This window comes from Macrobrachium nipponense, chromosome 46, assembly GCF_015104395.2.
Source record: "Macrobrachium nipponense isolate FS-2020 chromosome 46, ASM1510439v2, whole genome shotgun sequence".
Lineage (NCBI taxonomy): Eukaryota > Metazoa > Arthropoda > Malacostraca > Decapoda > Palaemonidae > Macrobrachium > Macrobrachium nipponense.
The window spans coordinates 36,209,560-36,237,555 of NC_061106.1; the positions used below are offsets into that span (position 1 = coordinate 36,209,560).

General features: G+C 36.1%; 1 protein-coding gene across 2 annotated transcripts; it reads right to left on the reverse strand.

Annotated features, from left to right (window-relative positions):
• On the reverse strand, positions 1-27,980 carry LOC135214906 (uracil phosphoribosyltransferase homolog). 2 transcript variants are annotated; one of them, XM_064249371.1, is made up of 8 exons: positions 27,875-27,980; positions 15,124-15,286; positions 14,484-14,602; positions 12,789-12,831; positions 11,317-11,466; positions 9,083-9,227; positions 7,631-7,761; positions 1-2,158 (listed from the first exon to the last, which is right to left on the reverse strand). In XM_064249371.1, the coding sequence occupies exons 2-8, from the start codon at positions 15,241-15,243 to the stop codon at positions 2,084-2,086; spliced, it is 783 nt and encodes a 260-aa protein (XP_064105441.1). In that variant the 5' UTR covers positions 15,244-15,286; positions 27,875-27,980; the 3' UTR covers positions 1-2,083. The 2 variants fall into 2 exon arrangements, with proteins under 2 accessions (XP_064105441.1, XP_064105442.1); XM_064249372.1 differs by lacking the exon at positions 27,875-27,980 and adding an exon at positions 27,464-27,854.
• Positions 27,981-27,996: the final 16 nt, after the last annotated feature.

Sequence of the window (27,996 nt, forward strand, 5' to 3'; positions counted from 1 at the left end):
TTTTAAATACTTTATTTTATTCATACACAATACAATGGTTTTATGACTGCTACACGTCATAAAATTTACCAAAACCCAACATGGCCCACCTAAAAAATTAAAAAAAGATTGTGCATTACATTAAAATGTTGGGATATGCATTTTGAAAAAGTCTGAGAGAGAGAGAGAGAGAGAGAGAGAGAGAGAGAGAGAGAGAGAGAGAGAGAGAGAGAGAGAGAGAGAATTACATGGTTCTGGCAAAAAAATTATAATAAAAATAACCTACACAAGTTTGTGTATGATGCCAAAAATGAGTCTTCTCCTTGATTGTCTCAAAAGTCTTACTGGAATAATTTGAGGTGAAGATATGGGAGGAAGAGGGCATTGTAAATAAGATATCCAGACATGAAGGAATGTTTTGGAGATAAAGTCGTGCTTTTTGTGTATGAAAGAAAGACAGAGAGAGAGAGAGACAGAGAGAGAGAGAGAGAAATAAAAAAAATTGTTGAAAGTCTGCTATAAAGATTATTCAACAGCATTACATGGCTTACTCTTAGAGACAAAAATGCTCAAGTAAGCAGGATGAACTTGCTTTATAATGTATATTTATATATATATATATTTATATGAATGTACTTCTAAGGCAGTTAAAAGTCAGCCTATCACAAATGACTAGCCATTTCCTGTATCTGGCATCCCATTCTTATCTCAAACAAACATTACGTGAACTCTCACTTCACAAGACACATTGGCTAAGGTCAGGAAGTACAAATATTTGCAGAAAATGCAACCATAAAGTAATGTAGATTTACACAGTACATGCTATGCTTAGTAATAGTACTATAAGACTATTTGCAAGTATAATTGAAATCATTGTAGGCCTAATTAAACCTTTTCATAACAAGCACAGACAATAATATTATGATAACAAATCTCATTAAGTAACAGGAAAGCAGATTCTTAAAACTACTGACATCCAGATCATAGTCACTACTGCCACTTAACTATTTCCTCAAGTTTTTTGTTATCCTACAGTAAACTATATATACTATAATGATTTTACATTAAAATCATAATGACACTTTGATCATCAAAGAATTTCTAGATCTTTACATCCAAGGTTTATTTTCATGTTGAGTGACTAACCTGTGACTAGGGAAAATTATCACAAACATATTTTAGCACAGCAAAGGATTATAGTTACTATTGCTAAAATATTTTAGGAAATAAAATTTTGTATGGATTAACAAAACGAAATGGACTGTTACACAGGAGGATTTACCGGTATTTGTTTAATGTTTTAAGTGATATTGGAACTACTACAAATGGGAATGACCACAATAACAAATACCAAAACAGGTCTTTGGTGATAACCGAGAATGTTTAATCATTCTCTTAAGTATTCTTTGTCTTCAATAATGCAAAGTAGCTTTCAAAATATCAAAAATAGCTGTTAAAAAAGAATGGTGATGCAAGATACTATTAAAAATAAGAACTTGAGGCCAACTTAGTTTACCTGAAGGCTGTGTCCATCAAAATAAGGAGATACTAGTTCAAGGAGTCTTTTTTTTTTCCTAAACAATCTCTGGTGGTTTGGAGTTAAAACATTAAAAATATAAGGAGATTACAGTTAAACTATGCATTTATGAGGAAAATAATACACAATTGACAATTGCAAAGCCAGTCTCTAGTGTACTTACAGAACCTTATGAAGAAGGGGAAAAGAATTATGCAACCTAGAGCGTAATATAATTTAAAAAGAATGCATTGACTGAAAAACATGAGATGGACTGGATTTTACATTAGTAATATTCACATTACATAAAATACAAATACTAAAAATAAAAAATGCATTGTACTTACAGTACTATATTATTTTAATGGCTGTACAAATGAACATTTATATCACCATACATATGGAAATTTAACATATTACACTTTACATTTTCGCGAATGTAATGTACCCTAATCTATCACAAGAGTACATGATCCAACAACCCATCCACAGACTCAACAATTGTTTTCAGACCCCATTGCCATCACTTACTCAACTCAGTTTCAAGAGTAAAACTCATAATTAGTACTGGTGAAAGGTACAACTGGCTTAGTCTGTGCCAAAATATTTCTGTCCAAAGTGGTTGGGTGCTACTGAATGGACCTCTGTGGTAAGAATATGCATCTGAAAAAAAAGGGGCATGACGTATGAAAACCAATAAGCTGGTACTATAGCTAAAACTTTACTAAACCTGGTGAGTTCAATCTAGAAATACTTTTTCATAACAAAACATATATGGAGTCACATGAGACCTAAAATATTTTTAACAAAATATTCTTGGACAAACCCAACATTCATATTGACTTCAAATCCCTTTTTTTCCACACATAAGCAGTCTGACCTTTTACCCTGTAGAAGATTGTTTGGCAAGTTAATAGTCTTTGCAGTTTGGTTTTTGGGTAGGTTTGCTTGTTTTGAATAACAATAAAAAGATTAAGGAAACTTCTGCTTAAAAAACAATTAACTATTAAATAAGATAAATGAACATTGTCATCAGCAAAAATAGAAGAAAATTGGATATATAAGCCTTGTACAAGTTCTTTGTGTAGTTTATCTTCCCCAAGATTTTATGCATAGTTTTTTGGGAGAGAATTATAGATAGATAAAAGCTTGGACTTCATATACAATCCCTAGAAAAGGTAATTTAAACACTTGAAGAATGCTCGTCCTCAGATATCTTGACTTGATACGAGGAATGCTCGTCCTCAGATATCTTGACTTGATATAAGGAACATATGTAACATGCTTGTAGTTTTACTGTACAGTAGGGCCTCAAAAATCGCAGGGGATGGGGCCCAGAAGCCCCCGTGATAAGTAAATACCCATGTTATCCTGGTAACCCCCCCTCAAAAATTGCTTAAAACTACCTACTTTTAATAATTAACCCACCCAAAACCACTATTCCAATGTTTATAACTGCCTACTTTAGTTCAAACACCAAATATGTCTTCAACTATCACCTTAAACTAAATTCAAGACAGTTTCAAAGTTATTTTACAACATTAGCCTTAAAAATATATGTAGTATACGTACTACTGTACATATGTAGCCTACTAGACTATGGATTACAGCTAAAAGCCTACATACACATGTACGTACTCACTTGGGCCTCTTTTCTTTTAGAAGGAAGAGGGAGAGGGTAAGTAATATCAAAAGTTATGTAAATCATATGGGTAATCACCAACAATCCATGTTGATAAAGATGGCGATGATTTTGCAGTGCAATTGGATGAATAATAAAGATAATGTTACCAGCAGCATACAGCAAAACATCTCTTCCCTTCTTCACAACAAACGTTAATATATTACACGTAATAACCTTCATCTGACGTTTAGGCTTCTTTCCCATAAGAGTAAAAGAATCAGGGCTTTTGGATGCCATATAATTAAATAGTTTATATGGGTACAATTTAAAGAACGCTGCAAACGCCACTTCAGTAACATAAACAAAACGTGGGTAGGCCAGTGTTGCCAAATGGGAATGGCAATTCTTGCTAGATTTTGCTCCAAAAAGTGCTAAAAAATTCACATCATACTCAACAATGCCACCCAGCCAATTTCAACCGATTGCTCTCTTTTTCGATTTAAACATGTTTCCAACATACACAGTGTACTTCTACATTAAGTTACATAATTCCTTATAACTTCGAAACCTATTCTGTTCAATTCCTGAAAATGGTTTTGCAAGATTTTGTTCTTTTTTCTTGCATGATATATCAAACATGGTGGAATAAAAGAAATATTCAACTTAACATTACAAAGATTCGATGTCAAAATACGTATGCTAGATGTATTTGAAAACAAATGCAAGCTTTCCTGCCAGATGCCAGATTGAAAATTTTCTTGCTAATTACCTCAAGAAAATGAAAGCTAGCATTAAAAAGGCGAAATTGGTAACACTGGACTCAACAGATCCGCGCAATGTCCTACTACGCAATTGTACATTAGTTATGTGAAGATGGTGTTAGTAGTACAAATGATAGTTACTGTATCAGTAAAAATATAAAAATAAATGAAGTTGCAAAGCCGATTCTATGTCATGTTTTTCCTAAATGCATAGCCTAAAAGGAAAACGTTATTTTGTTTGTCTCATCGCTGCCACAAGTAAGAACTCGCACATCCTAAATCTAATTATGGTAATTACGGTAATTGCTGTAATTAGTTGTTTGTTTACAGTATCAAAGTTGTATCACTAGTGATACACTTGAAGAACCTGGTTTTTACCATTAATATTAGGTTACAAATGTTTTTTTTAGTGTCGACAGTTGTGACTGTAGCCAACTTTTGATACAACTATCAACACTTCAAGGGTTAGCCTATAATTAAAAATATCACAGGATTTTAAGCTGTCACAGAATGCCTCTTACTTTATATATTTTCAACATTCTTAAGTTCAATTGTGATTCTTACTGTTTTCCTCACCAAATGAGCATGGAAACAACACCTATTAGTAACGAGTAACTGAACCACTTTTGTTTACAAAAATCATATGATTCCTAACAATGCAGAGTACATATGATCATTCTAAACTGTTATTTACTACCAAAATAACGATAATATTTTGTATTGAAAATAAATGTTACATATATTCCAAACATTACTCCTACCACGACTAGTACTATTAAAATTTCAAAAGATAATCTTGCTGTGAACGCTACCACAATTTGATTTTCATATACATACGTACATTTTGTCAGATGGCTGGCCTTGCATAGATAAAAGTTGATTTCACTGATATGGAATTACTCCACGAATAGCCTTTTTATTATGAAGATATGACGATAATATTTAAGGTAAAAAATGGTTTTACAAATTTTGTTTACGTTTCGTTGCCAATAGCAAACAACAATACAATAATCGATGACATTGTTTGTATGACTGCATTGTTCGGAGAAGTTATATACTTATACTACCAAAATAATAATGAAGTTTGAATTAACTTTAGCCTTAATGTTATTACTACCATAATTACTCTACTACTATTAAAATTTCTAAAAGGTTATCGAATAAAGGTTGCTGTGAATGCAACCATACACGTACATACTAAATTTTCATAACTTTATATGTTTACATTTTGTGGCTGGCCACTCGGAGTATACTAAGTTGAGTACAGTTATGTGGAATTATTCCTTGGATAGGCTATTTATTATGAAGATATGCCTATAATATATATGGCAAGAATGGTTTTATTACCTTTATTGTCAGTTAATATCATTATGCGAATCTGATCATGTATGTTGGTGGTTATCGCACTGCAACTAAGCTTAGCCTACCAATGAACGTCATACATAGACCTTGAATAGGCTATTTATTATGAAGATATGCCAATAATATATAAGGTGAGAATGGTTTTATTACCTTTATTGTCAGTTAATATCATAATGTGAGTCTTTTCATGTATGTTGGTGGTTATCGAACTGCGGCCGAGGCTTAGCCTACCAATAAACATCACATACGCAACATGGACAAACCCACGATGCTGCGATTCATACCAGCGATATGGCATGAGAAGCGGTCCAAGAAAAAAACCCATGAACAACTGATTCTGTGATTGCTGATCCGCAACTAAGCGATGCCCCACTGTACTTTACAAGTTGTCAGGTTTTGGGGGTTCATTGCTTTGAACTCAGATCCATTATACGAAGGCCTCCACCATGGGGAAAATGTTGGCTCTTCATGGCTGAGACTGAGGCCAACCCAAGAATTTAACTACCATGCCCTATTAGTCAAATCTTGGATTTCTTATACCCTGGTTTTCATATGATTCAGTTTTTGTTGACTTTTTCCAAAGAAATTTTGAATTGGGTTTCATACAATTCCCCACAATTCGCACACCTGGAAACACTCCTTCCAGGGCCCACCTCATGCCTAGGCCCATACTGAGTGCCCAAACAAAGCATCCCAAGTTATCTTGTGACCCCTTCTGCTTTCATGTTTGTTATATTTTGTGCTTTGTTTTTTTTTATTCAAATGCAACTGCTTAATAAGCCATCATGGGGCCAAATAAAGTTTCTAGTGCTAGCCCTTCTGTAAAAAAGGTGAGGAAAACTATGAAATTTAAAAAAGAACTTGTAGCAAAGTGTTGGAGGCAATAATTTGTGAAAAGACAAGGATGTTGCATTACGATCTCAGAAAAATGCCTACAAGAAGTGGTGTTTAGTGAATTTATGTCCAGCATAGGCTGGTTTGAAAAATTCAAAAGGCAAACAGGCATACATAGTAGTGTCTACTTTAGTGATTAAGAACATGTTTGCAAAGTGGAATAATGATTAAAAAAAAATTGTGGAGAATGATCATCCCAACAAAGATGTTGTAATCCATGTCTCCAACATGCCTTGTTTCACTTTAGGGAGATTTTAAAGACACCAGAAAAAATGTCTCGACAGTTTTGTTGTGCAACAGTGGTCCAGTGACTCTCAAGCTATCCCTAGTGCCAGTAAAAATTGAAGAGGGGAAGTAACTCCAGATAATGCCCGTAAAAAACAAAGAGAAAAAGTAACCCCAGACAGGTCCTTGATACCTGAAGCCCTTCTGAAGGGGAGATTCCTCTTCCAAACATTTGCTTTTCATCAGTGCTCAATTATCAAATGTCATAAGAGTTCCTGCCATCTGAAATCTTGACAGAAATAAAACGCTATAGAGGAACCCTATGCATCAACTGTTACGAGAATCCATTGGGGTACCTCAAAGTTTCCAACCTCTAAGATGCAAGTTACCCATGTCTACCGCACACTGTTCTTACACCAGTAAGTAACTGTTTAGTAATGTCTGTAACAAGATGTGCACTACTACTGGTAAGAGTGCTTTTATAGACTCAAAATTACCTAAATAATGTACTAAACACAAAGAAAATACTTCTCTGAGGAGAGCAATCAACATCAGCTTATTACAACAGACACTGAAATACTAATAGGAGCAATTGTATGATACACGGTAGTAAACCCTAACAAGGTGGGGAAACAATTTCCTGCCATCTAACAAATAAAAATTGACTTCTTGTATTAAATATGGTTAAGCAGACAACAACCTGAACTAGCGCATAAGACTTTGGAAGGCATAGTAAGTTGTTTGATGCAGATACTGCATAAAGTATTATGTAGTTAAGACTAGTTTACTTTAGGTTTAAATTCTTACATTTCAAGCATTCATAGTTTGATAGAAAAAGGGAGACAGCACACTACAAAAATTATGCACTACTCAGTTCCATCTAGTACACAAAGTATGGAGAGTTAAGACAGTGCATTCATTAAAAGAAAAGGAATAGTATGTAGTATGTACAACAAAGATAATGATATCCTACAGAGAAAGGCAACTGCTCAAATATACTATCATGAATAAGTTACTGAAAATACAGGGATTATGTAGGTGAAGAGAAAAAGTAATATGAAATATTGCATTTGTTGAACAATCTACAAAGGTATAGGACTTGATTAAATTAAAAGATAAATTGTTAAAAATCTGTATTATACTGTTACAGGATAACTACATATTCAGAGTATACTTCAACTTGCTCTGGCATAAAAACACACTGGATTGAGAATTGGTATAATAGCGTTAAATTAAAAAAGACAATATAAATATGAACAAACAACTTACTTTGGGAAAAGCACTGGTTATAGTGCGAGCAGCAGCAGGCGTTGAGAATAGATTCAACAGAATGATGTTGGCCTCATCTACTGCATGCTCTTGTAAAACATGAACTGCCTTAATTACTGTGTTACCTGAACCTGAAATAGCATTTGTAAATATATGATGAGAATTCACTTCAAAAATAGTTTTTTAAAGACATATTAGTCACTAGAAAGTTTCACAAGTCCATGTTTATAATACTGAACAGTAAACAAACACTGAACATATATCTTGAAGGAAATGCATCACAGGAATAATTGTGTTTACATATTACCAACTAAATATGTACTTAACAAAAAATTTTATATTCAAACTGTGCAGTACAGATAGTCCCTGATCAGCAAAGCCATCTATACAAGGCTTCGAAATATTTGATATGTGTACTTGTCAACAGTAAATTCCAAATATACAAGAAAATCTGAAATGTCTAGTGTAGAGCTGAACATTTGTAAACAAATTGAAATTAGGAGACCTGACTGCTACTGTCTAAGATGTTAACTCCGAAACAACTCTAATAAGCGCTAACTGCTCCATTATGCTACTTCAGTCTAGGCGGACTTCCAAAAAGTGGGACAGGTGATTTACGTAAAATAATTATTCTGTATAGGAATGTCTCAGTCAAATGGAAAACCTCGGGGAATGAATAATCATACTAACCTAATTATGAAAGAATAAACCTAACATACAACTTCTCAACATATCAAAACACTAATTGTAGGGAAAAAATGCAAAAGGAAAATTATTCTCAGACTTGAAACACATCAAAACAAATCTTTGATAATGCCAGCTTTTGCAACAGTTTAAAAAAATTTAAATTCCAGCTTACAATTTTAAAAATTGCCTTTTAGTTAAGGCGACTATGAATTCATTATAAAAAGCCTGAGGCAGCACAAGCCATCAAGATACCAAGAGGAAGTCTTATCTCTCTCCTATGTACAGATGAAATAAGAGCTGTTCACAATCTCCTTGATACACTGCATACCTCATGGGAGACAATACTTTTAACGTATGCTATGAGGAAAAATTGATTCAAAATTATCCTAGATTTACAAAGAAATGATGAGACCTCATAGAAGGAAAGAATATAAAGGGCTTAAAGCAATGGAGGCTGGGATTACAGGGACACTACATACAGTGCCACAAGCTAGGTAAACATGGCATGAATGTATGACTATAAGGGTACCACTAGATCAAAGTTAAAATTCCTAGTATACTGGGGCTCACTGGCTTTAAAGACAACTATTGTAAAGAAAAAAATACAAACATGATTCATGTATACCCATAATATCTGTTCATATTTTCAAATACAGTTTAATGACAAAATATGGCACAACTCCAGTATAAGGTATGAACTTTGTGGACAATCCATTCAAATGACAAGGATGAAAATCAAAAACTAAAAGCAAGTCAGTTACTTACTCATGATAGGATACATAAGAAGAACTTTCCGCTGAGAAATGTCCTCGGGGAACTTTGCATAAACAACTTTAGCCTCGTGAGTATCGAGGTCTGACTCCACTAAAATCTTGCCTAATCTAATGGAACGACAACACGAACGCAACCCCTGAAATAATGAAAATGTCTAAAGTTTTACCAAATCCATGAATAGAATAAAAACAGAAGGTTTGTGTGATTTTCATTAAACTATTCTGGCTTCACCTTTCTCTACTACCAGTTTACAGATCTAATGAGAAACAATTTATTTTTGTTGCTTAAGCATAAATATCTTTTTAATTATAGACACTGCCCTACTTATAAACATTCAGATACGAACAAACATGATCATAAATTAAAATTGTGTTAAGTGAGATACAAATGTATCATCATAAGTTATTTAGATTTTATGTATAATTCATATTAATAAAATACTGGACCATCTACGGTCGTGTACATACAGTGTGCAGTACTGTATTGTGTTTTAGGATGAAAAACCAACAGTATATACTCTATTAGCACTGTATCATACTGTACTTAAATAGACATGAAGATCAACTTATAACCAATTGAAGATACGAACAGCCATATGAAATGTAGCCCATTCGTATGTAGTGTAGCGTCTGTAGGCAGTCCCCTGTTATCAGCGTTTTTCAGGGCTTATCGGTGCCGATAACCAGTTAATGGTGCCACTATTAGGTATGTATCAGCGCCAAAACAATAAAATCTCGTTTTAACAGATGTGGAAACAAAATCTGGCCAAAGGTAGTACTATAGCCTAAGATGACAGTTAAATTACAAAACCATCTGTGTACAGGCTAGCTTCCGCAACAACAGGTATCTTATGAAAAATTGGTTATGTAAAAAGGCAATGTTATTACAAATGCTGTCTTACTTACTGTATATATGCTTAAAAATTCAAAGATAAACAAAATAACAAAGCCAATTCTATATAAAGTTTTTCCTAAATACATTGCTAAAAGGTAACCACAGTTTTGTTTATATTTCCATCACGACCACAATCCCCTAGCAATATAAAGTACAATGATATTATCAGTTTACTATATCATAATGTGAATCTTTTCATGTATATCGGTGGTTATTGCACCTAGGATGAGGCTTAGCCTACCAATAAACACCACCTAGGCCACAAAAAAGCAATGCTTCACTTCAACAGATAATAAGCTTTAATGAATGACCTTCCCTCCCACCCCCATTAGTCCATTAAAATGAGGCTTCACTGTACTCTATTATTGGCACCGATAACCAGAAATCGGCAAACCCCATAAAACAGGTTTGCTGATAACCAGAGACTCCTAAGACTCATGGACTATGCTATTAAAAATAACGGCTTTTACGCCCACTGTTTTTCAGAAATACCAGTCCCCATTATAGTTAATTTTCCAGGAGAATAGCATAATTTTCCTTCATAGAAAAGAAAATAATCTATAACTAAAGACTAACTCCTATTTTCCACTCTAATAACAAAACCTGTGCAGATGATGAAGTCTAAGTCAAAACATCTTCAGTTCCCTGTTGTTGTTCACCAAGGCTGACTCCCCATATCCAAAAACTAGGCACACAATTTACTGCATCAGCTAACTTTAGTCTTACTGCAATGTACTTCTATCAATTATATTAAAGGCTCTCTTTAGGCCCATGAATGTTCCACACAACTTATTCATTCAAATCTCAATGCTCCCTCACAATGGTTTCATAATAAAATAAAATGCTTCGGCCATTCATAGTCTTGTCTTAACCCATAATGCTTATCCACCAGTCTTTTAATCCCCTGTCTTAATTTACAATAAACATCTTATCATGCACCTTCCTAGGCATATTAATGAATATCAAGTTCTTAAAATTCTTAATAACTTTTACCATGGTCACCCTTCAAAAAAAAGAGACAAACATTCCTCATACATCCTATTTTGGAACCTTTATCCCATACACATCCAGGTAAACTGCAGTTGCACTTTCGCCACCTCACTACAATATGTCATTCATAATCCCAACAATTTGGAAAGCCTTGCCATTCCTCAAACTTTAAACTGCCCTCACACCTTGAATAGTCTTATCACCTTTACGTATAAGCTTCCTTAAATTTACACTAACCCCTAATGGTACTCTTGCATCATTCACACTGCTTCTCTTCTATTCTTCACTTAGAGAGAGAGAGAGAGAGAGAGAGAGAGAGAGAGAGATAAAACTGCACCAACCTGTTCCATGGCTTCACCGGACCGGACAATGGCAACCCCACAATTCCCTTTAACAAACTGCAGCCCTTTGTATGTGCAGCCTGTGGGTGTGGTGATGGTGAGATCTGAATAAGGTAGTTGGTTGAGGCCTTCCTCAACCACCAAACGAATCTGAAAGCAAAGAGACAGAAATTTAAGAGAATCTCCAAAGTTCTGTTATTCCCATCACCTTTTTGTTCCTTATGCAATTGGAACTTAAGTTCAAGCGAAGGTGTACTGCATTACTATCCTAATACAATTCAACTTGTATTTTTATATTTTAGTTAGAGTTTTGATAATTCACTAATTGTTAATTTATCTGTTTTTCTAATAACCAATCTCCTCTTTCTGTATTTCCCATTATCTTCCGTTACTTCTTTCAAGTGAACACCATATTCTTTGGAAGTTTGAATTTCAAGTCAATGGATCCTTTGAGCTTGTTCCACATGAATAGGGTTCGTCTTTTGAATAATAATAAGAGCTTGTTCCACATGAATAGGGTTCGTCTTTTGAATAATAATAATAATAATAACAATAATAATAATAATAATAAAAATGAATACAAGAAATGAACTGTCAAATATCACAGTCCTGTACTGTTCTACACATCATATTTTCTTGTGATTGTGACAAAGTTAAGAAAGTATTTACACATTTAAAATAGTACCCATTACAATATCTATGATACATGATCTAAAAAATGCAAATGAAGATGACTGGGCTGGAATTAAGACAAAATTCTCATATAAAAAATTTTTTTCAAAATGAATATTTTTTAATACATAATAGCAAATGTAACACAGACCATCCTAGGTTCAAACCCACCTGTGCATTCCTGAAACAGTTAGTAATGTATTGGTTCATTGCAACAAATCAGTAAATCATTTTTGTCTAATATCACTGTCATCATGCTCCCAGTATCATTTAAGACCCATCATGTGCACACACACACACACACACACCCCCTCTGGATCCTTAAATATCACACACACACACCCACACACTATGGAGCCTTAATTAAATCTTTATCACCAAAAGTCTGCATGTTTGTAGACCTGAATTCCTAACAGCTCTGAAAACATTATTAAAGTATTTGCTCTTTACACTAAAAAAGTGTGACTATGTTAAGGTTAATGTGGGTGGGGAACAGTTTACATACAATAAGATTATTATATTAACCAAAATCATAACATAACTGTTGTAATAACTTCCTACAAAATATATTTTCAGGTTGTAATAACTTCCTACAAAATATATTTTCAGAAGTAAAAAAATAAGCAGGATAAAGGTGAAGTTGGGGAATCAGGGTGGAAATTATACAGAATGTGTAGGGTTATGAATTGTCCTTGAGTCTTCAAAAGAATCTTTTGTATTAAGTTAATTATAACAAGTCATATCAAAAAGGCTTTTACTGACATGCAAGATAACAGAAATACTACTATCACTGAACTTACTAATCTATCAGCATAAAATTTGAAGTCACTTCTGGATGTATTTCTGGAAAAAACCAAACAGACATATTAGAGACATAGGTTATCTTTGCTGGACAAGTAACCAGAATTCCTGTATAAAACTCCTGAATAAAGTTTACACTACATTGAAAAAAAATACTGTCACAAAGATTTATCATTCCCATATCATTAAACCTCACTTTAGCACGACTGTTGTAATCAAACAAGTGTCTGTGTTACTTTTACAATTGGCATCAATGTACAAAATATCTATAGGTCTTGAATATTAAAATGGTTTTCTTATTGTAATATTTGTGGTATGTAGATTTTATTCTCTATTTTGTTCTATTTGGGATGTAATGTTTGTGCAATGTAACTATGCAACAGGATGTTATTCTGAACTTCTAATACTTCCAATTGTGGTGTTCAGTTTTTTCTTTAAGATTCAAAACTATTACTCAATGAGCCTATATCCAAAATTGCTGCACCATATGTAGCACCTTCCATTTCCAAGTACAGACATTGTTGGGCAAGAAAATCTTATATAACTGCTAAGCAGGCTATACCATATAGATTACTATGTATTAAATTTGTTTCAAATTTTCCAATTTAATGGTATGTCGACTTCAGAAATCTTAGTAATATTAAAATCAATGAACACAAAAAAATACTACAAATTTGTTTCTAAATAAATAAAATGAAAATTCCAGTATTCAAAACACTGTACCAGTCAAAGCTATGGTACTTCAGTGCACTAAGACAATTGAATGTGCACAGTGCACAAACAAAAAAGCCATCAACTAATGACCTTGTGACTTATGTTCATGTCCTTATTTATTCAAAATTTTGCTAGTGAAAATGTTGGCGCATCTTCACTGCTAGTTTCTTTGAAGCCTGGAAATATGGTACATTTGATACTCTATGAAAGCTATAGAAGTATGTTTAACGCGAATTATAGAAAACACATATACATTATTTTTACAAAGTGTAAGTCTGAACTGCCACGCTGTTTATGAAAATGCTGATACTAGAAATGATGACCTAGTGTTTGGAAAATGCCTGATATCAGAAATGATGACACACGCAGATACAAATGCAATACAAGCATGCACAATGTACACCACTACCACAAAGTAACCTGAATTCTGCTAGTAGCTAATTATTCTAAATGTTATATTTCACAGTTATTGTAAATATCATATCGCTGAAGAGGATAATGTTATATTTTAGTGTAATAACATTTAAAATGACAAGTTTTCTTTTGTTTTATAGCTACTCAAAGGCAACAAACTTTGCTCTGGAATATCTAAAATTCTTCAACTTTCATTGCAATATTCCACAAAATTGAAAATATGGTAACAAAGTTATAAAAAGATATACATAAAATACAGTTTAGTTTAGAAAAACTAAAGCAAGGTGCATGGATTTTTAATTAATGTTCAATCCTCTTTGAAAAATACGATCACTGGCACCAACAATATGGACACAAAAAAACTACATTGTATTACATAGTACTACATTATAATCAGTGTTTATAATGGATTCTGTATTAGCTTTGTATTTCTCAGGCTCTGCAAGGATCTAGCTCTAGCAAAAGCAGATTTTACCACCTAGAAACTTGAGGGACAATAATTTAGCTCATGTGGTCTCACAAAACTCGACCACATAACTATCTCTCAAATAAAACCAAGAACTTACTTATCACGGATGATGGTCTGTAGTTCCTTCACCTGACCATTCATTGGAATGAGACGAAAATATGGACCAAAGTTCTCCACTGGCTGTAAGCTCTCACCAGGGTCATTTTTATCAGCATTCTTTAAAAAAATAAAACAAGAATAAAATCTTTTAAAAATGTTAATGTTCATTTGCACAAGAAAATAAAAAGAATGAAAGATGATTTAGTGTGGTGTACGCCAGAAAAGTTAACCTAATTCTACAAACATCATTGTCATATTTAACATTATTACAGTTTTAACAGTATGAAGGGCAACCATAAGAGAAATAAAATAAATTACTACTATTTAAAAATGAAAATATCTAATAAATGCAAACCACTGCCATTTTATTTGGTTGTTGATCTGGGAAAGTAACAGAATCTATGTATAACTTTTGCAAATGACAGTTGTAATGCCCTTAGGAAATTTTGTGTTAATTATTTCATGGGTAATGCATTAGGTGGGAGGCATTACCTATACATACTACATGGCTTTCCAGAAACTTATTAAAGACTATATGACTATCACAAACTTTTCAAGTAACAGGGTAAAACCATACTCTCTGCAAATAGTATCCATTACTTTGTTAGATGTATTATGAAATGTAAAACTACGCGTACCTGGTTAGGCTGTTGGTCTGAACATGACTTTTGTTTATCTGAGATGGGAGCTTGTGGGCCGGATGCTTTCTTTTCAAATGCGGGAGGTCTGGATGTGACCACCTCGCTCATCGTACCCATTATGACGCGAGTAGACACAGTGAACAGTGTTTAATAACACCCTCTGAAATAATAATGCATTGTTAGCTACGGAGCAATATACTACCTTTATCACACCAAACAAACCTCCTTGCAGGGCAGTAAGCAATGGGTATACATCAGTTTTTCGTTGCACCTTCTTAAATAACACTTTCTTAACATGGTCAGGTTAATTGGGGCATAACCTGATTTGTTAACATACCACCCACCAAAAATAATGCTCCGTTTACCAACTGTTCTCGCTAACAAAACCAAAGCAGGAAAATGTTGGCTGAAATTCTGTCAATTATTTGAAAACTTATACAAAGCATGAGCAAAAGACATTGTTACTTTCTTCACATATAATAATAATAATAATAATATAATAATAATAATAATAATAATTAATAATAATAATAATCAATAATAATAATAAATAAAAACAAATAATGATAATAATAATAATAATAATAATATAAAATAAAAATAATAATAAGTTAATTAATAATTAATAATAAAAATACTAATAATTTATAATAATAATAATAATAAAAATAATAATAATAATAATAATAATATAATAATAATAATAATAATAATAATATTAATCAATTTCCACTACGACGACACAGGCATTATATACAGAGCAGAATAAAAAAAAAGCAAATAAACAGCACGAGAGCAGCAACACTGACAACTCAATATGGTTCTATTTGAGTAGTACTCGGAACAGAATTTCGTCTGGCGAAAAACACTAGCAAAATTTTAACCTATCCAATGTTGTAAGCAATCGGTATGGGATGATTACGTATAATAGCAACAATTGTACTGAGAATAATCTTGAGGAAATGTAGATGCCTGTGGCACATTTTACTTACGATGCAAAGCAACAGTGAAAAAAGACCCAACGCGGCAATCAATACTCAATTGCCTAGACCTACACCCAGCCTGGTAACCTACTCTATGACCCACCACTGCTTGTTGCCAATTTTCTCATTACCTCAACAAAGAACTTGTCTTCCAACACTTATCCATTCTTTACTTAGTTACAGTGGCCATAATATGCAATTGATACATTGAAAAATAAAGAAAAATAATAAAAAAATGACATAGAAGACGGCCAATTTAGTAAGCAATTTAAAGTAAAATGTTACGAGCCATTTTGTGTACGATAGAAATACACGTATATATGAGTAAAACTACAAGTGAAAAATACTAACAGATGACATAATAAATAAAGGCTCAACTACAATAGAACTAAAACGAAGAAGGTATTGCAGCTATCGTGAAGGGAAGACGTTTGTCGATATATAGTATACACAATATATATAGGACCGCATTCGCGTCGTTTTCTCCGAGGACGGCATCTGCTGGAAATTTTAAAGTACTAAGGCTTAAAGGCACACAGACGAGAGAGAGAGAGAGAGAGAGAGAGAGAGAGAGAGAGAGAGAGAGAAGAATTCAACAAAAAAAGTTGTAAAAACATTGCGCACAAAAGATGTAGGATGGGGGAGGGGGAGCAAGGAAAGGGAGGGGGCAAGGGAAGAAAAGTGGACCCAATTCCTCTTCCTTGCCTGACCAGACAAGTCCATTACCCAAGGCAGCTCGGAGGACTGGTTCAAGTGGAAAAGTGAGCCTCGCAAAGGGAAGAAAGGATAAATAACCGAAACAAGTGCATTGTGTCGTGGGGAGGATGGGTGGAGGGGGGGGGGGGGAAAGGAGCCACGTCACAGGAGACTCGATGCCTACGGACAACCACCACCCACGGGGTGGTGGTGGTGCAGAGCACAGCAAAATGGAGACAGTTTACATTGTTAGATGCAACCAATTTCAAAAGATTAAGCAGTCTCTGGAATCTATTCTAAGAACTCCAGGCATCAGCGTTCACAACAAAAGCCTGCAGTACTGCAAATACGAGCGTCCACTGATACCCAATTATATAACTGCTTCAGAAAAACGCAACCACTTTAAGGTATGAAGACATTAACATCGTATGCGACACAAAAAAATAAATAAATAAATAAAAGGAACATTTACCCAAAAAACTGCCCATTAAAAAATTTCATACGTAAATCAAATGTCTGATGTTAGTTAAAGACCACTTTCTTTTATTTGGATGAATGTGGCCCACATCACGAGAGAGAGAGAGAGAGAGAGAGAGAGAGAGAGAGAGAGAGAGAGAGAGACCTCATCAATATTCGATATTCAATACCTTTTCCATAAGTAGTATTGAACTACATTTTTCTTTTCTTTTCTATTCTATTATACCAGAAGTGAAGCTTTCACTGTCTAGTCTAATTTAAAAGAATTGTTATAGAGGAATGATAAATGAACGAAGAGTTAACACTGACGTAGGTAAGCACATGATCAATTATGCTGCCTTAACACGATCTACTGACTGACGCGATACTTTGTTCGTCAACAATTTTGCTTACAAACCTCCGCTTAAATATTATTTTGATATATATATATATATATATATATATATATATATATAATATATTATATGTATGATGTGTGTGTGTGTGTGTGTGTGTGTACATATTGGGAATAATAACTCAAGCAAGTTATTATCGAGTGATCACGAGAAGGGAAATGGAGGCATTTTTAAGATAATATATATGCCAAAAAAATTTAGGAAAAATTGTTGACGAGTAAAGCATTGCGTCGGATAATATTGTTTTAAGACAATCGTAAGAGGGCGATATATATATCTTATATATATATATATATATATAGATATATATATATATATACATATATATATGTGTGTGTGTACATATTGGAATAATAACTTCAAGCAAAGGTATTATCGAGTGATCACGAGAAAGGAATGGACATTTTTAAGATAATATATATGCAAAAATTTTTAGGAAAAATTGTTGACGAGTAAAGCATTGCGTCGGAAAATATTATCGTTTTAAGACAATCGCAAGAGGCGATATATATATATATATATATATATATATAATATATATATATATATATATATATATATATATATAGCACACAAGGCATTTCCGAAGCAAATGTCAACGTGCGCTCGTAAGAGGGAGGAAGATCTCTGGAATCATCTTTGCCAGTGACGACTGACTGGCTGCACGTCGACTGCAGCTGATGATGCCACCCACCACACTTCGCTCCGTTTTATGCTAACTCCTCATGTTTCAGCACAAGCACCCGAAGCATCATGGACCAGTCAGCCCTTCATTAATATGGCCAAGAAGCACGAACTGAAAGGTCAGACGTACAAAATGGCAACTAACATTTCCGGCAGTTGCACTATCATCTTCAACCATGGTAAGCTGTTAGTACTACCATCCTCAACCATGGTAAGCTGTTAGTACTACCATCCTCAACCATGGTAAGCTGTTAGTACTGCCATCCTCAACCATAGTAAGCTATTAGTACTACCATCAACCATGGTAAGCTACAACAAGCCCATTTCTTCTCAAGAAACGCACCGCTTCTGTGACACGCAATAGGTTCCCTAAGGATGGACGCTCGTTTTTCTACTACTTCATTAATACAATTCTCCTTGTATTTTAATAATTTACTTACATTTCTATTTATTCATCTATTTGTTAACGCACCTGATTTTGTCCTATCTGATCACCTCTTTCTGTAGTTGTTCCAACCATCTTTTGTTTCTTTCGAATGAACATCATAATATTCTTTGGAAGCTTGACTTTCGAGTGAAAGGCACCTGTGGGGGGGGGGGGGGGGGGGGGGGGGGGGCTAGTTCCGTATGAATAGGGATAATCTTCTGAGTAATAATAATAATAACGTTGGTAAAGAATGTTTTTAACATCTCAGTCATGCTGCGGACTGTATTGTATATTCAGGCGTTTTGAGACACCTCGCCACTCGCCGCCATCTGACTCTAGTTATCTTGCGTTGAGTATACATAACACGTATGCCACGTACTAATGAGGCATACTTGGACTGGGGCATGACATCATACTCATTTCCTGCACACCTAAGATAAGCCGCCATCACACAATCCTCTACGACTTCGTGGTATCACACGTAAATCCGGGGTAGTGCCGTCAGTGCACCTCCCGTAGTGCACTGTAAGTACGACTTAAGGTGCTTTGAAACTTCTTCCTAACCCCTTTCATTCCTTTTACTGTACCTCCGTTCATATAATCTTTCTTCCGTCTTACTTTCCTAACAATTGTTTCATAGTGCAACTGCTTTTTGAGGTTTCCTCCTTTTACACCTTTCAGACCTGATTGACTTAATTCCAGTTTCAGCACTGCATGGCCTCATACGTCCCAGCGCTTGGCCTTTGGCCTAAGTTCTATACGTATTGTATTCTATTACGCGTCCACTGCCTACAAACACTAAAACAAGTAAGCAAAATAAAACTAAACCATCAAGTCTCATCAAAGGAAACAATTATGAGCACTCACTCAAGGACCAAAGCCAACAGAACGTGCAACGAATAGTAAACAAAACGCAATTTAGCCCCAAAGGACAAGCGCTGGAACTTATGAGGTCATTCAGCGCTTCAAGACAACCTGACAGTAAGAGGTGTAACGGGAAGAAAACCTCGTAGTTACATTGTGGAATAATTGTTAGCCGAAGGTAAGGTTAAGGTTAAGAAGGCAAGTAAGTTGAATGAAAAATTATGAACGAATGTAGTAAAGTAAAAGGAATAAACGGGGTTGCAGCTACCTGACAGACGGAACGCCGCAAAGACCCTAGACTAACGCCTACAATGCATCGTGCTTGAGGATCACTGACGACACTAGGAACATTCAATGGAAGAAATATCGATCCAACTACAACCGGTTTGCTAATCTCTTCCCACACCCAGTCACAAGGCAAGAAGAGATTCCCATCCCAAGCGAAACTAGATTTCCTGGCCAAGACGAGTGTGGGTATGTTCCCGGATAGGGTTCGCTAAATTGAGGGTCATGGCAGTCATTTTGAAGCAGGTAGTTAAATAAGTACAGGCAAACAAACAAGCAAACAGAGAGAGAGAGAGAGAGAGAGAGAGAGAGAGAGAGAGAAACGAAGTGTTACACACCAGCTTTGCAATGCCCTGTGTTTTTGGCCATAGAATATAGAATTGCACATAGAATTGAATATAGAATTCATGCCAAAGGCCAAGCACTGGGACCGATGAGGTCATTCAATGCTGAAACGGAAATTTGACAGAACAAATGGGTTCGAAAGGTGTGACAGGATGACAACCTCGAAGCAGTTGCACTATGAAACAACCTTCAGGAGAGGGTGGAAATAAAATGGAAAAGGAATATGAACGGAGGTACGGTAAAAGGAATGAAGGGGCGCTGCAAAGGGACTCAAGTAATGCCTACAGTGCACCGTATATAGCCGTACTGACGGCATTAAAGCCCCTTAAGGATACTAGTCTATAGGTGTAGATATTATGGATAAATGAAAATCGCACTACTGAGGATTAAAAAAAAATAAAAAAAAGTCCAAATGGCATGAGACCAACCTTTATTTTCCTACCGTCCTTGACCTAAATTCCGTCGAACGATCAACGAACAGGCCTCTGCTGCCTACCAGACAGGTAGGTAGGCACTGGTACGATCCCAGTCAACCCATACACCCACGTGAGTCACACACTCGATGCATAGGATAACAATTAAAGCATCGGAGAGAGAGAGAGAGAGAGAGAGAGAGAGAGAGAGAGAAACTTCATTATGCGAGCCCTCTGGGGAAGACGAGAGGGGGGGGGGGGGGGGTTAATCGTTCTTGCTCGAACTGGTATTCCAGATCTGGACCAGATCAAAAGCGGCCACCATAAGTCGCGGCAGGGTGAGAAATAATGTCTCCTTTTCAGAATTATTGCTATAATTATTATTATTATTATTGTAGTGGCTGTTTCCACGGCATTTAATTTATTAAAATAAAGTCTTCTATATGAAACAGCCATAATTTTCGACGCTAAGTCCATCATAAAAAGCTTCGTACATTATTATTATGAATCTCATTTTGTGAGTGCGTGTGTGTGTGTGTGAGAGAGAGAGAGAGAGAGAGAGAGAGAGAGAGAGAGAAGCCATAGCGTATACGTGGTATAATGGTAGTACTTGTTGATACTGTGCGTTCATACCCCCACCCCTGACCCTCCTCCTCCTCAACACCCGCAAAAGGTTAATATTTATCTCTTCCTGGATCGAAAGTTGAACACCCAACTCCTTCTCAGGAAGGGGAGAGAGAGAGAGAGAGAGAGAGAGAGAGAGAGAGAGAGAGAGAGAGAGAGAGAGAGAGAGAGAGAATTGACTATTTTTTTTTAATATTGAATGCACTGAAGGCATTTACGAATCCGAAGCTGACAGAATGTGCACGTACTCAATCGTTTTGATCGTTACTTTTTTGTGCATCTTTATAAAGACTTATTCACGCAAGGCCTCAACTATATGGAACTGAACAGAACACTGGATTTATGCCGAAGGCCAAGCTCTGGGACCAATAAGGTCATTCGCCATTGAAACTGACCGTAAAATAAAAAGGTTTCAGCCAAGGCGTATAGGAGGAAAACCTCGCAGTTGCACTACGAACAAACTGTTCAGGGTGGGTGGGGACCGAAGGGACGCTTCTAAGAACGTTAAGTCATGCCTACAGTGCACCGCTTGACGTGCACTGATGGCACTACCCCCAGGGAGATAGTAGGAAGAGGTAGAGAAACTGAGAAGGTAATCGCCCATCGCCTCTGCCAGTTTGTTGTAATGGCGGGAATCTTTCCAGAGGCAACAAAATCTGAACAACCTCGCCACTGCGCTAAAGACTTCCGTACTGTGCTCGCCTTCTTCCGATCCTACTTAGTGCCATCATCACACCCAAACAAACTACCTATCTTAAGACGTTTCCTGTTTCTTTGGGACACGTTTCACGAAGACAGAATGCACGACTGCTGGCCATCCTCTCTACGACAAACTCGCCCTATTTCACGGATTTATGATGAATGATTTTAATGCCAGAAATTGTTCACGCACTAATATGGAGGTGGGATGGAATATACAATTCGGCCGAAAGATGGAAAGGTTACGAGGGAGTCTTGCATTGTGACTCAACTATCAGGAGCAATTGAAAAGTAAAATGGAATAAGCTCACAACGGTACTTGACGATATATATACATCGATTCATTGTACCAAAATGCTTTCGCCAACTTGGATCAGCTGCTCTCTTCAGTTTCACAGTAAAAGTTAATACAATTCATATTTAAATCGTCTCTTTCAGTGACTCCTCGTCTTCCAGTCATTCCTGAATCACAGCTCATTTCATAAGGTAATATTCTTAAGTTATTATTGTTACAGATCTCAAGAAGAGCAAGAAATGAAATTCAAGCCTTAAAGAACATGGTGCTCATAGAAAGAAGTAAGAAGAAATAATAGGACACAGTACTGAAACGCAAAAATGAGTTCATTCTTATTATTAAACGTCGCTAAATTTACCTGAAAACGTTAACGAAATCAAACAAAAACTGGAAAATAAAAGGATTAATATCAGCAAAACGAAGCAATAAACTCGCCGGCCTCAGATGTATTTGGATTGAATTATAAGACTTGAACCAAAGGCCCCCCAGCACTGGGACTTATGAGGCCATTCAGCACTGAAACGGAAACTGACAGTAAAAGGTTTGAAAGGCGTAACAGGAGGAAAACCTCAAAGCAGTTGCACTATGAATCAATTGTTGGGAGAGGATGGAAAGTAAGATGGAAGAAAATAGGAAAAGTACTGTAATAGAAACGAAAGTGATTGCTAACATAATCCCTCTCTGTGGTTCAAGTAAAAAAAAAAAAAAGTTTTGCCGTGTGTAAGAGTGCTATGCTAAGCGGCAGCTAAACTCTTGAAACTCGGTAACAAGGCCAGTAAGTGGTGAAAGGGGGACGAGGAAAATCTCCCCCACCCCCACCCGGCTCACCTGCCATCGCCGAGCGCGTTTTCCTTCGGTATAGGGAACCGAACGGGGAGGTTGAGGTGGGACTGCGGAAAAAGGCTTTGGTCTGTATACTTGGGAAAAAGATAAAATTTAAAGGTAATTCTAGGCAATAACTCCGCACGGACTGCAAGGACGGTCCCGCGAATACAAAAGCCACTTAGGAATGGGGTACCCAATGCATTTCGCCGTGTTTAGTACTAGCCCCCGGGATTACTTGCAGTCGACCCCCAAAATAACGGTTAATTCTTAATAAGCAACCCAAATGCTAAAGGGAGCTGTAATTTCCAAAGAAATACCCAACGCGGAGTTATTACCTAAATATACCAATTTAAAAATTCGTCCCTATGTAATACAAACCATCGAGTGGGAAACACTTCTTAGGTAGTAGGTTTCTGCAGTAAAAATATGAATCAAGCTGTATGATCTGAATTAAACGAAAGATCCTGTAATTATGACGAAGAGGATGTGATTCATCTTTCAGCAGATATTGGCGGTGGTCTCTCAATCGACTGGTAAGCAGAATCTCCGCCCAGGATTTGTGATTTCCCCGATCAGGATATGAACAAGGTTGGGATGGCTCTGACATCTTATTCAGTCAGGCGCTATAGGGATGACTGAGTATTATGGCCCCGAGCCTGTGCGAGAAGTCTTTTTGATCTCGTACGAAAATGTACACTTTCAGAGAATTAAGTGTGATTCTGTAAGGGGAAACAAGTTCACAGGTTGCTCAATCTAGCAGAAAAAGAAAAAGTTCGACTGTAGTTCTGCTGGAGACACCTTTAGCAATACTTGATTATATAGCCCACTTATGTCTGTGCCCAATACAGCACGTACTCAGCCCAAGTTATTGTTTCACAAATGAAGGAATAAGGAAGAGAGAAAACAACCAGTCACTGCCATTCACCGAATCCTCCGGTAAGTTACTTTTCTGTCTGGAACGAGCCTGGGTGACTCAAAACCTACTACTAGGTAGCACTAAAGGTCCCTAGGAGGAGGTGTCCAGGGGCTTGTAGGCAATGTCCCTCAGGTAGAATGACCCCTACCCTCATCACCAACAATACCAAAAAGTTCTGAAATACAGGGGCCAGTCCAAGTTCCTGATCTCTTGAACCCTCTTCCAAGCTATACAACTAATATATCCTCACCAGGGGAGTCACCGATTACTGCCCAAAGCCTGGAAGTAAGAGTATTCCTTAAAACCAATTTCTCATGCTTGCCAGTATCAACAAATAGTATATGCAGTTTCAACACTTTGGAGTCAGGTCCTCAAACAATAGCTTATGGTATGCACTGGGCATAAAGGCAACTCAAATGGGTCACTCACCATCAACAAAGTCCTGGAGGAAGGGAATTGAGCTCTTGAATCTTTAGTCACAAACTCAGGGACAAGAGAACAGGAGGTTCATAACCCTCTTGAGCGAGTTCCAGATCAGATCCGACATGCCATTTAACTCACCAATTTAATTTTATACAAGCTAAGACTAGCAAAAAGACTGCCTAAAGTGTGAGCTCCTGGTTTAAGGCCCACCCCAAGGGCTTGCATGGTGCCTAAGTTAGCCAGCGGAGAAAGAGTCGCATCCATTTCATTTAAGTAAGACTGCTCAATACTCCTCATGAGCATGGATAATACCTAGTCCAAATTCAAATTTCCACATGTTTTCTCTCACCACATGCAATACTGACTTGGAATTTAAACTTCAAAAGAATATTAAAGTGTTCATTCGAAAGAAGTATAAGCAATGGGAAATACAGAAAGCGAAGATCAGTTATTAGAAAAAGAAAAAATTACAAATTAATATATAAAAATGAAAGTAAAACATTAAAATACAAGTTGAATTGCATCAGGGTGGTAATTCATTACATCGCTTGAATTTCTAATTTCCGTAAACCTATACAGTAATGGTGCTTTCAATTTATGATACAGTATGCCTGAATACAACACCCCCAATCACACGAGGCCACACAAGACATTCATGGAAGACGGCAGCATTCCAGCAATTGCTAGAACGAAAGATGTGAAACGTGAGGTACTACTACTCCCATTGTACTAATCCTATCATCGTTGTAGATAAGGAAGCCATGCAAACATTACCGTGTTCTGTAGTAACATTAGACTATTTCATTTAAAGTGCTCTGAAAGAAACTCATGGTAGAGAAAAAAAATAATATCAAGTACTCTTAAATATTCAGAATCATAAGTACAGTGATGTCTTTGCAAGGCAAATCCCAGAGAGAGTAGTTTGTCGGAAGAATGGCTATCGAATAATACGGGCTACCCTAGAACAAAAGCCCGTGTCAGCACAAGGCTGACTTAACCGAAAACAATAATAACGTCAGTTTTAATGGACGCAGCCTCAAGCCCCACTGACAGTAATCACAGATACTTCATTTATCTCAAAATATAAATATTGGTTTTGAGCACGATGGTAATATGCAACTTTACACACAAATGTCACACTGGTAATCTATCTTTTTAAAACATACAATTCAGATATTATATTGTAAATTCAATTTTACACTTGCACAACTCAACTTTCTACCTACATTTCAGAATATTCCATCAAAACAAGTTAAAAACGAACATGATTTTCTGTCACTTATGAAAGGAAGGGACATTTAAATAACTCGGAAAGGATATATATCCGGTATATAATTATATTACCATAAAAGAAAAAGCCACTTCCCGTACAAATGGAGTCCTAGCTACCATTCTCTCAAAATAAAATTATTACTTTTGGTCATTTGACCAAAAAGGTAAAGTTGTCCACCATCCTAACTTAAGACAACAGTATCAAGCAATTGTAATTGTCATGCATGCCATAACAGTAACCAATCAATGAAATGACGTAATTGAAATGGCACGATTTTTAATAATTGTATAAAACTCCATGTTCCATCAAATGACACCGTTTCTACCACAATCAAAATGTCATGATATTGTTTGTTTGTTTGTGTATGGTGCTTTTACGTTGCATGGAACCAGTAGTTATTACGCAACGCCATGATAGTCTATCATGCTATCAGGGGAAATTAGTGGTTTTCTTATCATCCTTTTTAAGAGTCATGACCGTATTTCTCTCGCTAGAAACCATGATCGCCTCCCATGAATTCTAGTACGTCATACTTAGCGAAGCTTAAAAATTTCGGCAATTCTTGCAATAAGTAAGAAATTCCATTAGTATAAACTGAAACCTGATTTCTATTATATTAACTCTGATACGGTATCACTAATTTTTTACAGCAATAATCACGTTGAAAAAGCAGTCGGAAACTATAGTACTGAATATATACAAATAAAAATATTCTGTAGGTATTTCCATTAACAGAAAATTCCTGAATGATAAATTACACAAAAAAACTATACCTGGCAACAACTTAATTCTAAAGTCATCCTAGAAAAAGCATCATTACTACTTGGATGAACATACATATGGCTATATTATATTTCAGCGATTATATGAATTCGAGCAACATCCGACGAAACATATGAGTATAATGTATAGTGAATAATTGTTTAGATCTCACGTTTGACTAATCAGTTTCAATGTTTTGAAAATATTTAAGATATATGCAGCGGGAAGTCGTTTAGAAATTGTATCTTTAAGAATAACGGAGCTTGAGCATGTCATCAAAACTTTGGTGAAAATAACACTGCATAATAAAACGATAACTACACATCTGGAGGCATCTACAAAGCAACACCACATGACGTCTGCAATTTAAAACCCAAGAAAAATTTCCGTGAGCAACTAAGTGAAACAAACAAACACAAACAAGTGCACCAGGAAACATGATCGATGAGCAAATTCAACTAAAATGAAAAATGGGCAACTCTACGACTACATGACTTCATTCAAAACTATTTCATAAAAACCGACTAATTCAAATAAAACTGAATGCTTGTCCAAATACAAAAGCCAGTTTGCACAGTGACACTCGTGCGGTTAACATCCACTAATTCTATGGGCTACTACACCATATTATATAATATATATATATAATGGTCGAGTCTGACGTGTTATTGAAGGCTTGTGGCCCAACCAGCACAAAAATAGCAAATGTTTAATTGGGAAAACCTACACACTTAAAACCATGAGCGATCTCCCCTCATTACTGCAATATAGGCTATAATACATTAAGGCCACAACGTTTCTTCCAAATAAAGAACAAACGTGCTACTATATAGGCCACGCAAGCAACTGAAATGGCAGTCGTGATCTGCTTTCACAAAACGAGTCTGTGAGCAAGCTCATGGCCTCAAATTTGTGTGAAGAAAAGAAATGAGCAATATAAATCCAAATTACCTGGGATGTGGCAGCGGCTATAAGTATTTCGGAGAAAATACGTTGATGGCCCACTTTCTGCCTCGAAACAGTGTGTATCCGAGATCTAATACTGTCCAGTAGGTACAGAGCACTTTCGAATAGTAGATGTATCCCCGGTATACATAACGCAGGAGCTACAATCTACGGGTTAAAAAGCATCGCCAGAAAGCCTGGCACACTGAAACCATACCATACGTCACTCTAGGGCGACACCGCGCAGGTCGAGGTAGGAATATCAGGTACAATCTGATATTAGACCGTACTCTCCCTACAGACTTGGGATATAAGACAGTAACGAGCAAACAATGAACGGTGCGCTTCTGATACGTTACAGTGGTACTTAACAGCAGCCTTCGTGGAAAAAACTTGCGTAACAAAAATCTCACTTACAAAGGGTAGTCAGACTGAGCGTCCGTGACGTAAACTCTTCCAAGTACACGTGCTGAATGCCGTCTGCTGAAGGTGTTCCTGTGTTTTGGTGACCGGTGGACTCCCGGCGTAGGAAAAGTAGT

Bases quoted from the DNA above. Each gene is read 5' to 3' on its own strand.
- LOC135214906 (XM_064249371.1), bottom strand. From the start codon at position 15,243: ATGGGTACGATGAGCGAGGTGGTCACATCCAGACCTCCCGCATTTGAA. The intron at 11,467-12,788 runs GTAAGTTCAGTG...CTTTGCTTTCAG, and splicing joins AATTTTATGCTGATAGATTA to ATTCGTTTGGTGGTTGAGGA. The intron at 2,159-7,630 runs GTAAGTTGTTTG...CTTTTTTTTCAG, and splicing joins TAACCAGTGCTTTTCCCAAA to ATGCATATTCTTACCACAGA.